This window comes from Pipistrellus kuhlii, unplaced genomic scaffold, assembly GCF_014108245.1.
Source record: "Pipistrellus kuhlii isolate mPipKuh1 unplaced genomic scaffold, mPipKuh1.p scaffold_m20_p_15, whole genome shotgun sequence".
In the NCBI taxonomy this organism is placed as follows: domain Eukaryota; kingdom Metazoa; phylum Chordata; class Mammalia; order Chiroptera; family Vespertilionidae; genus Pipistrellus; species Pipistrellus kuhlii.
Genome location: NW_023425460.1, coordinates 10,948,891 through 10,964,995, shown reverse-complemented (window position 1 = coordinate 10,964,995; position 16,105 = coordinate 10,948,891). Strand labels below are relative to the sequence as shown.

The 16,105-nt window shown below is 41.5% G+C and overlaps 1 protein-coding gene across 1 annotated transcript in view; it reads right to left on the bottom strand.

Annotated features, from left to right (window-relative positions):
• PPA1 (inorganic pyrophosphatase 1) overlaps positions 1-15,224 on the bottom strand; it is a 32,825-nt gene extending 17,601 nt beyond the window's left edge. Inside the window, exons 1-2 of the mRNA XM_036438245.2 lie at positions 15,011-15,224; positions 12,790-12,848 (exon numbers count right to left, since the gene is read on the bottom strand). Coding sequence (XP_036294138.1) covers positions 12,790-12,848; positions 15,011-15,074 — 123 coding nt within the window. The 5' untranslated portion in view covers positions 15,075-15,224. The remainder of the gene's footprint in view (positions 1-12,789; positions 12,849-15,010) is intronic.
• Positions 15,225-16,105: the final 881 nt, after the last annotated feature.

The window sequence follows — 16,105 nt, the reverse complement described above, 5'->3', positions numbered from 1 at the left end:
TATGAGGAGGAGGGCAGGGGCAGAGGGAGCTAAAGGAGTGACACTTTAGCTGGAGGGAAGGCTGAAGACTCTAGCCAGAGTGAAGACAGAAGGCTCTAGCCAGAGCAAAGGCCTGGGTCCAGGGTGCCAGAGGAAAACCAGTGCCAGCAGCCAGGGGAAGAAAGGCCTATTGCATGAATCTTCGTGCAACGGGCCTCTAGTTTAACTATAAAACAGACTCTGGGGGATAGAAGGTGCAGTGGATATCCAAGTCACCTTGCCACCTCCCAAGATGCTTCTCATATCTTAGGTGCCTTAATAAATGTAATGACAGGGTTGTCAGCCTCATGCTCTAGTCTCTCAGCCCTGGGAAATTTTAAGTAAAAAGTGGTGAGCCAGGCAGGAGACCTAAGAAATGGGCCTTTAGGAAAAAAGCATCCAATGGGAAACCCCGGTTGACCAACTACTTCCCTGTGGAGAAGGGTGGCCCATATACTAGATTCCTGTGGCCTGCCATGTAAGTACAAGGACACCCCCAACACACTGGCTATTCTTATGCCTTTGTTTGAAGAAGTACACATTACACACTGTGGCCAGGAAGGAAAGTAAATGGCCACAGCTTCAAGCTGGCCCCTCTTAGGGGTGGTTCAGATAGCCACACACACCCAGCTAGAGGCAGGAGCCAGGATTAGAAAATTAGAACTGAAACTAGAAAAAGATATCTACAATGTTGCTAGACTGGCTGATAGAGGCGATGGGGAGTAAAGATCCTTTTAATAGATCCTACTTCTTTTATGCTAGCCATGAAATCTGTTTACATGTTTGTATGTTCATGTGTCTATATATGTTTGTAGATGTGTAGCATTTTCTATGTCCAAATGGTATTATTTGCTTAAAAAAAACCCTACATGATTGGTTTAAAAATCAAGCACATATAAGGGTGGGCTATTCTAAAATTCTCAAAAATATAAGAACAGAAATGTTTTTCAAGTTCATGTGATCTAAGATTAATCTTTAGTAGAGCTAAAACTAAATTTAAATCTGTTAATAAATACTTCTTATGCTTTGTTGAGAAAGCAAGTTTCAAAAAATTATGAAATATATTTGCCAGTAAAAACCCATATTTCTATGTCTGGCCTGCATGGCTCAGTGATTGACCACTGATCTATGAACCAGGAGGTGATGGTCCGATTCCCGGTCAGGGCCATGCCCGTGTTGTAGGCTCAATCCCCAGTGGAGGGCATGCAGGAGGCAACCGGTTAATGATTTTCTTTCATCATTGATATTTCTTTCTCCCTGTCCTTTCTTCTCTGAAATATATATATATTAAAAACCTATGTTTGCAGCTTATAAAAATAATGTTTTCAATAATAAAAAGTGTAAGGTATAAATATGTATTTTTAAGAGGGGAAAAAAGTAATTTTGTCCTAAAATGAGACTGGTTGTTTCAAAAATCAGAAAGAATAAAAACAACAAAATCTATTGTTAAAAAAAAAAAAAGTTGTTGAAGGTTTATGAAAAGATTATCTTGAGAATGGAAATTTTGTGTCAAGCTGAATAAGACTGGAATAAATTTAATTAAGTATATAAATTTAAATATAAAAAATAAGCTGATGCAAAATTTAAGTCTTTTTCTTGATTTGGAAATGGCTTTGGGAATGTCCCTGGAGTACCTTAAAATATTTGCTTTTTCTCTTTTAACAGAGAAATATTAAACTAATTGCGCTTATTTGGTTTGTTAAAATTACATGGGAAACATTGTCAAGTAAATAACATTGAGCCTTCTTTGTGTTGTATTTGTATATATCACAGATGCTCCTGAAATTCCTGGAAATCTGAGATGTTCTGGCATAAGATGTCTGTCATCGAAACTGTGTACCAGTACAATGGACAAAAATCAATACCAAAGGGCACTAAGATAAGCCACTTATCGTGGTCTTTTTGCTACCGTGCTCACATTACAAACACACACTCCTTTTCCAGCACAGAGGCTCAGTGCTTTTAGCTGTAAGATAGAGCCATAGGAGGGGGCAGGAGGGAAAGGGGTAAAGGATACCCATATCATCTTGCCGCCACCAAGATGCACCTCATCTGTGAGTTCTCTTAAACTCTTAATGTAATGACAGAGTTATCAGCTTCTTTTCCGGTTTCTTGGTTCTGGGAAATTTTAGGTAACATATATGATCTAGCAATTACACTTTTGGGTACATGCCCAAAAGAACTGAAAATAGGGTCTTAAAGATATTTGTACACCTATGTTCACATTCAGCACTATTCACAATAGCTAAAGCATGAAAGCAACCTCAGTATCCCTGGAAAAGCAAAATGTGGTATATTATTCAGCCTTAAACGGAAGGAAATGCTGACACATGCTACAACCTTGAGGATATTATGCAAAATGAAGTAAAACAGACAGAATGAAATAAGATTCTAGTCACATGAAATAATTCAAGAGTCAGGGGCTGGACAGGGAGAAGGGAAGTTATTGTTTAATGGGTATATTGTTCCAGTTTTACCAGAGCTCTGGAGATGAAGGGTGGAGGTGGTTGCAAAACAATATATATTTTTATTGCTTTCAGAAAAGAAGAAAGAGGGAGAGACAAAGATTGATGATGAGATAATCATTGATTGCCTGCCTCCTGCAAGCCCCTCACTGGGGATGAAGCCCACAACCTGGGCATGCACTCTGACCAGGAATTGAACCGTGACCTCCTGGTTCATAGATGGACACTCAACCATTGAGCAACACTGGCCAGGCTGCACAACAATATGAATGAATTTAATACCACTGAGCTGGATACTTTTAAGTGGTTAAAATGACAAATTTTATGTTTTATGTACTTTATAAGTTATAAATTGGAGGGAAATTGTGGATTCTAATATTTCCAATGTTTATTACTTAAAAATACCAAGACAAGTTTTTAGAAAATTTAATATCACCCAGGAATTCATGCTTTTTTTTTATTTAATTCTAACTGGTTTCAACTATTATTTAGCTCATCATGAATTTATGGTTTTATTATCCCCATTGTTAGGACTTCTTGGAACTCTGTTCTCCACTCCTATGCTTTGAATTTTATTTTATCTTTTTATATATATTTTATTGATTTTTTACAGAGAGAAAGAGAGAGGGATAGAGAGTCAGAAACATCGATGAGAGAGAAACATCAACCAGCTGCCTCTTGCACACCCCCTTCTAGGGATGTGCCTGCAACCAAGGTACATGCCCTTGACCAGAATCGAACCTGGGACCTTTCAGTCCACAGGCTGATGCTCTATCTACTGAGCCAAACTGGTTTCGGTGTTTTGAATTTTAAATCCCTACTCTGGGATCTAAGCTCTCAGATCCTTTATAGTTACAGGGAAAGGGAGACAGAGGTTGATAATAATATTCTTAGTGGCGGGATTCTGACCAGCCTAAAGGAGGCTCTGATTAATTAGCATTAGCTCTGATTTCCCAAAGTTAGAACTATAGCAATCATTTAATCAATAAGATAAGAATGTTAACATTAAAAATGTCCAGATTCTAAGGAGATGAGAAACTTAACAAGTTTAAATTATACCATTCCAATAATGAAAGTGTTTTAAAATAATTTTTTAATGGATAGAAGAAATGTAACCTTTCTCTTTTTTCTGGCTTTATTGAGGTATAATTGACAAAGTTATAAGATATTTAAAGTTTACATAGTGATGATCTGACATACCTATATACATCCATCACCTCACACATTTATTTTTATTTTTTGGAGGGAGAGATTATTTAAGTTCTATTCTCTCAGCAAATTTCAATTATACTGTACAGTATTATCAACTATAGTCACATTTTACAAAATTATAGCTCAAAGTATGTACCCTTTACCAACCTCTCCTTATTTCCCCCATTCTCCATCCACTGATAACCATCATTCTTTCTACGACTTAGACTTTTTTTCATATATAAGTGATGCCATGGCAGTATTTGTCTTTCTGATTTATTCCACTTAGCATAATGCCTCCAAGATTCAGCCATGTTGTCATAATATATTATGGGGCCCAATGAACAAATTTGTGCATGGGTGAGGTCCCGGTGGCCCACCCTGATGGGGCCCATTGGTCCCGGCCAGCAGGGAGAAGAGGCCATGGGAGGGTGGTTGGCCGGCCCCTCCCCGAATTGGGGTGTTGGGGACTGATCAGGGGCGCGGACGGCCAGGGGGAGGGGCTGCAAGCAGTTGGCTGGCTGGCCCAGCCCTCGATCCCGATGTTGGGGGCTGATTGGAGATAGGGCTGGCCAGAGAAGGGAGCCCTGGGCAGTTGGCTGGCCGGCCCCACCCCTAATCAGGGTGTTGAAAGCTGATCGGTGGGGGAGATAATAGATCAACTGAAGGACTTGTATACATGCATATAAGTACAACCAATGGACACAAAACTCTGGGGAGGGAGGGTATGTATGCGAGGGAGGGAGGGGGGCAAAAAAAATCAATAAAATATATTTTAAAAAAAAGAATAAAAACCATGAAACCCCCCCCCCCAAAAAAAAAAAGAAAAGAAAGCTGATCGGGGGCCAGGCTGACAAAGAGGGGCCCCCCGAGCGGGGCCCGGATCACACACACATACATATATATATATATATATACACACACACATATATACATATAAATATATAAATAACATTTTTCTTATCTATTCATCCATCAAAGGATACAGGTTGTTTCCACATCTTGGATATTATGAATAATGCTGCAATACACATAGGAATGCAGATTTCCTTTGGATAATACCCAAAAGTGGATTGCTAGATCATATGGTATATAACCAGCAAGAAACCTATACCTTGATTAGGCCGATAACCTCATCAATTCACAGGAATATAACAGTAGCACAATAGTCCTAGGTCTCATCTCCAAACTGGTTCGTTTTCTTGAGGATCAAGTCAGTAGTCTGATAAGTCATTTACTAATAAATAGACTGTGGCTATTATTAGTAATGTAGTTAAGTATGTATAAACAAGAAACATGCTCTTAATTGCATTCTATCTCTGAACCCTAGCAATAAAGTTAAATGTATCTTTACTGAGAGGTTTATGAATGCCTCATGATATATGATCTGTTTCCATCACTGAACCTGAAGCCTAGTGAACATGACATGCTGTACTGAAAAATTACATACATGGCTCAAATTAGCATTTCCTATTTGATCCAACATGAGTTTCTCTAGATAACTTCAGCAATTAAGTAAATATCAGATTATAGGAAGAAATAAAAAAAAATCACAACTCTACCAACCTTCCTTTTATTTTTGTTTTGCAATAAAATTTTGGAAACAGTGGTGGTAGAATTTTCTTCTAAATTTATCTTATTAATTTTATTATAAATGTATAAATTTATTATATCTTATAAATTTATTAGATATACAGCAAGAGGCTAATAAAAAAACAAAGTCATCTTGCTTTTTAAAAAAAACTCCTAGAGTAGTTTTGGGCATACAATCCCTACCAGAAGAGCTTGTATAGTTGATAAGAAAATGCTCTACTCCCATAAAGGTGCTAAAAGGGTCAGCACATTTCATCATTTCCAATAATATCTTATTAAAAATGCTCACCCAGCCAAAACCGGTTTGGCTCAGTGGATAGAGCATCGATCTGCGGACTGAAATGTCCCAGGTTTGATTCCGGTCAAGGGCATGTATAATACATTGGTTGTGGGCACATACCCGGTGGGGGGTGTGCAGGAGGCAGCTGGTCGACGTTTCTCCCTCATCGACGTTTCTAGCTCTCTATCTCTCTCCCTTCCTCTCTGTAAAAAAAAAAATCAATAAAATATATTTTTTAAAAAATGCTCACCCAATAAAAATGGCTCTTAACCCTTAGTTTTAAATTTTGGCTTGAAAGTAGATTTTGTGATTATAGGATAAACTCTGAGTTGCTGAAAGTAGTAAATGGGTTCCGCCTTATTTACTGTCAGTGGGATTGTAAATTAGAAAAGTGTTGAAGACAGTATGGAGGCTCCTTAAAAACACTAAAATAGAACTACCATCCAACCCAGCAATCCCACTGATGGGTAAGTATAAAGGAAATAAAATTAGGATCTCCAAGAGATATTTGCACTCCGCTGTTAATTGTAACATTATTCAATTATCTAAGACATAGAAACAACCTAAGTGTCTGTAAACACTTGAATGGATATATACACAATGGACTATTATTCAGCCTAAAAAGAGGAATTCCTACAAATTATAACAATATGAATGAACCTGGAGTTCATTCATATTATAAATGGATTCATGCACCAGTGGGGTCTCTCGGCCTGGCCTGTGGGATTGGGCCAAAACTTGTTCCCAACATCCCCTGAGGAGTCCTGGATTTCAAGAGGGTGCAGGCAAGGCCAAGGGACCCCATCAGTGCATAATCAGAGCCAGGAAGAGACTTGGGAGGTTGGCCAGCTGGTGAGGGACCTCGGGAAGGCGGGCATGTCTGGCTTGACTCACTCAGTCCCAATCAGCCAGACCTCAGCAGCAAGCTAACCTACCAGTCAGAGCATCTGCCCCCTGGTAGTCAGTGCACGTCATAGCAGCAGTTGAGCGGCTTTAGAATATCATTTGCATATTATACTTTGATTGGTTAAATGGATAACAGATGACTGGACACTTAGCATGTTAGGCTTTTATTATATAGGATTATATAGGATTGTGTTGAGAGTCTAGGGAAGATAGTTACTCAATTAAAATTTAAAAATCAATACCTTTCAGTAATACTCATTTATTTCCCAATTACACAGATTTTCTACTTATAGCAGTTTCAATAAACACTTATGTTTTATTATACCTAGAGCCATGTGTACCTATAGAAAGTAAACAAACTTAATTGATGTCATAACTAAGAATAAGCTGTTTCTGTCCCCTCAGATGAACTTTAAAATGACTAAATTTTAAAAACAGATATTTCAACCATAATTTTTACTTTCTTTTCTTTATAAAAATCAAGCAAAGAGTCTGCATTTTCAGTTATCTAAAAACTTTTCTAAAATTTTCAACAACTGAGAATTCTGACCCTAGAAAATTACAATTTACTATAAATATACATTTTCTGAGAAAAAAAATGCATATTTATAGCAAAATGCAATTTCAGAGGATTCACAGAACCTCAGAAAGACATCCAATGGGCATTCCAGGGCTTCAGGGCCATTAAGGACCCTGAACTACAAAACTTTATGGCCTCCCCAAAGGAAGAAAGCTCTTACTTATTTCCTTTGCATTCTAAGCTAAAACAAAACAAAAAAAAATTTTTTTAATTAAGCAAGTTTTTCTTTCCTGCATTATCAAAGAGATGTTTACTGTAGAAAAAAACAGAAAGGCACTAAATAAAATCCACCCACCTACATGCCTCATGGGAAGTAGTATAGCTCAGTAATTAAGATCACGGGTTCTGAGCCTGAATGCCTGACTATTGCCTATGAGTTCTAGCCAGTGATCCCAGATAATAGGTTAATAAAAGAACCTAGCTCAGAGAATGACATGATGGTTAAAGGGAATAATCCACATAAAGGGTTTAGCCTAGAGCCTAAGGTATGGAAAGCATTCAATAAATATTAACAATATTATTTGACTTTTGAAATAAAAATCTTTAATAAGACTTCAACAGCAAGTTAAATATATATAGAATCATGAGCTGTCAGTGTAGAATATAACATAAAATTCCACCAACACCAACAGTGCTCAGAGGTAAAGTAACTTGCTCAACATAATAAAACTAGTCAGTGATGCCGAGACCGGTTTGGCTCAATGGATAGAGCGTCGGCTTGGGGACTGAAGGGTCCCGGGTTCGATTCCGGTCAAGGGCATGTACCTTGGTTGCGGGCATATCCCCAGTAGGGGGTGTGCAAGAGGCAGCTGATCGATGACTCTCTCTCATCAATGTTTCTAACTCTCTATCGCTCTCCCTTCCTCTCTGTACAAAATCAATAAAAATATATTTAAAACAAACAAACAAACAAAAAAACTAGTCAGTAATAAAACCAGGACTGAAATCAAGATTTGCTATCCATAAAATAGAGTTCTCAAAGTCTTCAGATATAACCAATCATTGTGATCAACACAATCAATATATTTTTGTTTGGTTATTGTGTTTTGAGACTTGCTTTAAGAACAATATACACATATTTAATCAGGACAAATTAATTTTTTATAAAGTTGATAAATCACAGAAATCATGGTTAGAATATCTATTTTCAATTTTTAGTCATTTTTAAAGCTCCTCTGAGGGGGAAATAGGAGCTTATTCTTATTTATGACATGTCAATTATGTTTAATTGTGATAATTTTCATCTATGTTTTGAGTTCTAACTTTGGTTTCGAAAATGCAAAACCAAAAGATAAACAAAAACAACCCAGAAAACCCAACGATTCTACATAAATAATAAGCTGAAAAAGACAGTGTTTATATCATTAACTAGAGGCCCATTGCACGATATTTGTGCAAGAATAGGCCTTCCTTCCCTTGGCTTCATTCCCAGCTGCCCGGGAGCTGGCAAGTCCCCTCTCCCCAGCCACCTGGGAACCAGCATTTTCTCACTCCCGGGCCACCCCAATTGGTCCAGAGCACCATTCCAGTAGCTCTCTTGGCCGCCCCAATTCTCCTCATAGCAAGCTTCACTCTGCTCTGCACCTGTATATGCAAATTAACCTCCATATTTGTTGGGTTCATTTGCATACAAACGCTGATTGGCTGTGGGCATAGCAGAGTGATGGTTAATTTGCATGTTTCTCTTTTATTAGGTAAGATTCTGTGATATTTTTACAACTTCAATTTATGAAACAGAAATAGAAAATTTAAAAGAAGGCAAAAAATTTGGGTAGAGTGAGATAGTATCTTTAAAAAGCTAAGAATAATACACACTGCAAAAAATATTTATATTTCTCAAGCATCAACCCATTTAATTAGAAGTCTGACTTTTTTTTAAGAGAGAAAAGAAACATAGTTCCATATTTACATATGCTTCCCCACAGTCGCTGAAAAGCAAACACATGCCTATATTGACAGAACTAGGATTTAATGTCAAACTTGAAGATAAATAGAAAAAATATCAAACTTCTAAAACATCAAATCATACTTGAATATTTTCATATTTAGATAAAGTTTTAATTTAGTCAATGTTTCACACTGTTTATACTCTCTTTTGTATTTTAAAAATTTCTGGTATCTTAGAAATTTTAAGCCAGAAGACACTTTGAACTACAGGTGCATTTACATTTGATTCCCAAATAGACCCAAGAGCAAAGGACATGCTTACAAAAAACAACAAAAGTCAGTGAGTCCTTGCCCTTGCCTTCTTCCACCCAACGGGATTTGGAAATAATCCAAGCAGGGTGTCTGAGTTATAAGGATTCCCAGGACTGGCTGGACTGATGACCTAATGGCATGTATCCCAAGTCAAACGCTCTCCACCCAGAAAGGTCCTGACTTGGAGTAGGATAATCCTTTGGGCATTTTCCTTAGTAGAATTGAGTGCGTTATGTTAGAGGTACCGTCTCTCTCATTATCATCTGCCTAATGGGTGAACATGTTAGGGATATGGCCTATGGTCACACACATACAAAAATGTATGTAAATTTAATTACATTGGAATTTTTGTTGTTGTTGTTGTTAATTCTCATCCAATAATATTTTTTCCTTTTATTTTTTAGAGAGAGAGGGAGACAGAAAAACATCAATGTGAGAGAGACACATCAACTGGTTGTTTCTGGCAAGCACCCGGGGAGGCCAGAATCCAGCCTGCAACCGAGTTACATGCCCTTGACCAGGATCAAACCTGTGACCCTTCAGTCCGCAGGCCAATTAGGGCGGAAAATTTTTTAAAATCACACTCTTCTGTAACCAATGGAGTCAATCTGTTTTTTTACTTAGGCTACAATCCAAAATAATTTATGTGTACCACACCCTTACTCGTTTTGTACGCAGTGAATTTCCTTAAAAACGAAACAAAAGGACGCTTTCCTGTTTCTCAGGCAGGAATCTGAAGTACTGAAGTTCACCGAGAAATGGACACTAGTGAAACAGAGTTGTTGCAAGAGCTTGTGCTTTTTGAGCCACCTTTTGGGTGGTACAAGAGCAAAGTATTTTTTAAAAATATGTTCTTATTGATTTTAGAGAGAAAGGAAAAGAGAGGGAGAAACATGGATCAGCTGTCTCATGCATGTCCCCTTCTGGGGATCAAGCCTGAAACCTAGGCATGTGCCCTGACCAGGAATTGAACGGGCGATCTCTCGGTGAATGGGAGGATCCTCAACTAACTGAGTCACACCAACCAGGGCTAAACGTCTTCATTTAAGTAATCCCAACCAATCCATATGAGACTTCAAAGAGTCACAGAATAACCTGAGTAAAGATGTTTTACATGACACCAATCTAGTCTTCAGTTTCCCATTGTGAAGAAACTTGAAGCAATAAGATTAGATACAACAATTGCTACGATCATTATAGTCCTTGGCTAGAATATTGTCAAATCACTTATTGCTACGGTCTGAATGTTTGTGCCCCCCCCCCCCGAAATTCTTGTTGAAGTCCAAAATTCGTATGTTGAATGTATGTGTTCCCCCAGAATTCACACCTCAAAGAAGATGGCATATTAGGTGGGACCTTTGGGAAGTGGTCAAGACATGATGAGGGTAGAACCCTCGTGACTTATACAGAGGCTCTGCAGAGCGCCCTGGGCTCCTCTGCCACATGAGGACACTCTGAGCTGTCAGCAACCAGAAGAGGGCCCTCATCTGACCACGCTGGCACCCCAATCTCAGACTTGCAGCCTCCAGAACTGTGAGCAATACATGTCTGCTGTTTATAAGCTACCCATTCTGTGGAATTTTGTTACAGCAGCCCAAATGGATTAAGACAGGAGCATTGTTTTAAAGAAAACACAACAAGCCTGGCTTAGTGTGGCTCGGTAGCTGAGCATCAGTCTATGAACCAGGAAGTCATGGTTTGATTCTCAGTGGGGGCGTGCAGGAGGCAGCCAATCAGTGATTCTCTCTCATCATTGATGTTTCTATATCTTTCTCATTGTCCCTTCCTCTCTCAAACCAATAAAAATAATAAATAAATAAAAATAAAAAACACAACACAGCCGTATGTCAAGAAAATGTTTTCCTTCCTTAGTACATCTGTATGCCAAGGTACCATCAATAAACTTAGGGTCATCACTTTTTACCTCTTCATTACTCAAAATGGTGTAAGATGTTACCGCAAAGTACTTTGCTATGCATACTAATTATACAAAAAATATTCAAATGATGCCTGTTCAGGAGGAAGGATCCTGCAGTCCACATCAACTCCAAGGAAATCAGATGTAACAAAGTAGAGCCTCTGAGTAAATACACTCTAAGAATCTCTCAGGAGAACACATGCCAATTAGAGGTCCCTCCTGTAACAACATCACTGGCCTGGGGATGTTTGTTCCATGGCTTCCGGCTGGAGCCCCAGCTCAGGTAGTCTCCTTGGAAACAACACACAGGTTGGATTTTCTGCCAATATCCAAGTGTCAATACCAACCTGCAGCTAACTTCCTGGTAGTAGTAAAATGAATTCGTCTGTTTCTCTCTGATAAATAAGGACAAATAGTGAGACAGCACACCCAAGGATAAAATGTCATCTTTACTAGTATTCTAGATGTGCGCTGGAATATGATGTTCACGTGTTCATGTACAGACATCTAGCTAAAGAAGATCAATAACCTATGTAGTGTTTACAACTCCAAAAGATTTGCACTCACTGTGAATCAAGCTTCCTGATTAAATGAAAATTAAAAAATGTTTTAAAGGTAGAGAAAAGAATCGAACACTTGTTTTTGTGTCAGTTTCTAAATTCAGTACAAACTTCTATTAGGAAGAAGGCTAAAAAAAAGTCATGTTTTCTTCTTTTTAAATGACTATTTGAACATGTACAAATTTTGAATGATCTTTATAAAAAGGTTAGAAAATATAAAAAGGCAAAATGAAAGTAACCCACTAGCAATTAAGGTTACTTCCCAAGGATCATGACTATTTTGAAATATGTAGTTGAAGACTTTTTTTTCCTTAGGGAAGTAAAGATTCTTACCATTTTGTGGTAAGCCTACCAATCTGTGCTAAAGTTAGATCTGTTTGGCTCACTGTATATACAGGAACAGGCACCTCTTTTTAGAAGTCTGTGGACTTACCTTTATTAACACTATTTGCAGATCTTAACTCTACCAGTCCAATAAAAGTACTGAATTTTTCTGTATTCACTGAATAATCTAGTTTTTTAAAATTTTTATTATTTAGTAAATATTCCACAGCCCAAGTTTTGGGCTGGCTACTTAATTTTAAAACCACAAATGGAACACTAAGATTTTAGTTCCATACACACATACAAAAAAGACCAATGTGAATTTTTTTGTTAATCAAGGCAGCTTTAAAACATTGGCTTCTATTCCTATACTCCTTTCCCAAGCGATAGTTGCTTCTTTAACTAAATAATCTGTATTTAAGACTGACTTCTTTCTTAGTCGATGCCCCTTAGCTCACAGCACAATGAGGCATTTTAAGACCTTACCCTATCTAATAAAAGCCTAATATGCAAGCTGTCCCCTCAATCAGGTGTTCCACTGGGAGTTTGACCAGGGGGTGGGGTTGGCCAGCCAACCGTCCTTGGCCCCTCCCCCTGGCCAGCCCTGCCCTGGCCACCTGTGGCAGCATTGGTGGTGGTGGTGGTGGTGGCAGCAGGCAGCCACTAAGGACTCTAGTTAAGATACAAGAAAATCCAAATGTGGAACTATCCGACCTCAGTAAAGAGACTAGGCTCAAAAGATAAGAACATCTTACCTTATCTGCATAAATTGGAATATCATGAAATGGAGATATATATTGTCCCTTCTCATTTTCTGCAAAATAAATTAGAAAATGTTATTACTTTTTTGGTTAATTATATTTCCAGATAGATGAAGTACACTTTTAAAGAAACGTAATTTTTAAGAGCAGCTTTAGATTTACAATAAAATGGAGAAGGTACAGAGATTTCCCATACCCCCCCCCCCCCCCTGCTCCCACACATGCATAGCCTGCCCTACTGTCAACACCACTCACCAGAATGGAACAGCACACATTTTACACCAAGATTTTATTCCCACAAAAAAGCTGGCTGTACACTCCACCTTTCCTGACTCGCCCCAAGACTGGGTTAAGTGTTCATCCTCTGCACTCCTCAGGCATCTAAGAGGTACTAACCTCTATAATAAGGACAGGGACTGCCTCATACTTGGGCTCAAAGAGAAGGGAGGTGGATCAGTTTGCTGAATTATAAACCAGGATGCCTTAAATAATGTTCCAGGAAGACAGAGCCAGCTGAGATTGACTTTTCAACACTCTATATTCTGGAGATAAAACTACCATAAGTAATTTAAAAACTTCCCTATTTTTCTCCAGGAAACTTCAGAGTCAGTCCACATGGCATCCATTCAGGTTTAGAAACCAACAGTGACCAACCACTCCCAATCCCATCCAGTCACTGTGACCGCTGTCTGACCCACTCTCAGTTTTAAAGAGACTGGCAAATGTAACTTTACAGAGGATTAAAAAAACAAACAAACATTTAAAATGATATAACGTTATAATTGGATCTAATTATTGGTATTCTTAAGTTCCAGAGAGTTCCATTTAGTGAAAAGTTACTTTAGCCAGTGCCCAAGTCAAGGAGTGGCTTTGGTCTTCCAGAGTGGCTATCAAATATTTGCAATTAACACACAACCTAAAAAACTGTGTTTGTTCTGCAAACATAACTGGAGTATCACCCAAACCATCCCCAGTCCTTCAAACCAGTCACCCCTCTGAAACCCTCCTATTGAGGAATTCCTGTGCCAACAGGAACTCTGGAAAATATAGTTCAGTGACGTCCCAAACGTTCCTGCAAGGCCCTTGATGCTTTTTCGAACGTTTAAAATAGTGGTGAGTCGCAGCCGTGCTGAATATTACACGTTGAATTTTAGTCTAATATTCAACCAGATGTGTACACTTGGAGAGTTCACCTACCTTTTCCTCCCACCCGGGCTACTCTTGGATAGGAGCTCTGTTCTTTCTTTCCGTAATCCCATTTGTTCCCTGTAAACCCGCTCTTCCCTGCCCTCCTTCACACACTGGATGGGGAACTCCCAGAAATGAGTGCACCTGCCCACTCCCTTCCAAACAAATCGGTAAAGAAGGTGAAACAGAAGTGCCTCTGGTGACACAGTGCTGAACGACTCCGATCACCGAGTCCTAATGGCTTGGGGCGGGTTGGGGACGGGGGTAGAGAGTAAGGATAAAGCCGGGGTAGCTCTCCTGCACCTACAAGGCTGAAGGGGGTGCGCCCCGGGGAGCGGGGCTCCGCGGCCTGCAGCTCCTCCGCTCCGGGTGGGCTCGGGCAGGCGCCCCGCAGACGCCCGGTCCCCGCACAGGGGTCAGCGCTGGGCGCTTTCTGACCCCGCCGGCCGGGCTGACGTCACCGTGCGCTGGGAGGGAATGGCTTTCTGTTTCACAGCCGGTTCCCAGCATCAGGGCAGCGGGAAAACACGCGGCACAGGCAGGAGCGCTGCCAGCAAATCCCCCTGGAGGGATGGATGGGTCTGGGCCCCCGTCTCCCCGTTTGTAGAACGAGGGGCGGCAAGTCAGAGCTATAAGGAAGGAATGAAGGTCCTAGGGAACCTCCCCCGTCTCCCCTTAACCCCCATCTTTTCTTCCAAATTGAACAATCCTCTTAAAGGGATTAGTTTCCCTCCAGGAACCTTTCTAGGGTGACTCAGAGGTTTCCTTTTCCCATCACACACTGCCCGGCACCTGCAACACTAGCCTGGCCCAGGTTCGGGTCCAACCGAGCTCATGCCGTCCCGCCCGCGGGCCGGACCTGTGAAATGGGACCAAAGGACAGGCCCAGGCCCCACGGACCGGCCGGAGGAGCCCATCCCGCGCCCGGGGCGAGGGGGCTGAGCGCGGGCCGCAGGCGCCCAGGCGGGACAGCCCGGGAATGAATGGACGGGCGGGCGGGGAGGGGCCGCGGGGCCGCCGCACTCACTGAAGAAGACGCGGTACTCGAGGGAGAAGGGCGCGGCGCGCTCCTCGCTGCTGAAGCCGCTCATGATGCCGAAGACCCGCCGCAGCCACCGAGCAAAGCCACCCGCACGCGGCGCCGACTGACAAGGGGAGCCGCCCGCGCCTGCGCACTGCCGGGACTGGGCTGGGAGCGGCGCCCCGAGCCGCCTTTAACGCGGCTCGCGCCCGCTGGTCTCCCCCACCCCCGCCCCGCCCACCTCGCGCGCAGTCGCACTGCGCCCGGCCTGCGCGTCCTTGAGCCCCAGCCCCGCCCCTCGGGCTCCGCCCCCACGGCCCCGCCCCCTGGCTGCCGGGCTGGGCCACGTGGCCGGCGGCCCGTGGTGGCTCCAGCCTTTGGCCCGCGGACTTTGGGGCACGGACTGGGCAGAGCGAAAGCCCCAGTTCTCGGTTTGGACCCGCTGGGAGTTGGCCGTGGACCTCTTCCCAACCAACCGCACACACTGGGAATTCACCTTTGGTTCCCACACACCCTTCTTCACAGAGGTATTCCTTATCTCAGAAGTCATTAAGTCACCCACCCGCTTTACCCGACTGGCCCTGCTTTTGCCGGCGGCGAGGGTGTTGTTCATTTGCATTTTTCTAATCCATAAGCAAAGCTGAGGCCTAGTACCAACGGCCTGTATCGGCCGGCACCAACTAAGCATCGGTTCCACCTCTTTGTAATTGAATGGCAGCAGGCAGATTGCTGTGAACCCCTCTGACTCAGTTTCTCATCAGAGATAATCAGAATAACCAGTTCATGGGTTGTTGGGGTGATTAACTGAGTGACACACAGCGGGAGTTGGAGGAAGAGCCTGGCCCCTTGCAAGCACTCAACAAGTATAACTTGTTATTCCCACCCTCCCCAGTGGAGGAGGATTTACTCTTCCCCCCTCCCCGCTTCTTGTTAGACTCACCCCAGTGCCTCGGGGACTTGAGATGGAAACATTGGAAAAGTTCAGGTTTGAGCTCAGGGTCCCTTGAGGACATTTCTGTCAAGCAGAAGCTCTATGGAGCTTATTTTTCTACTCCTGTTCCAATTCATCGGGCCAGACCCCAAAAGCTAAAGTCTAATGGA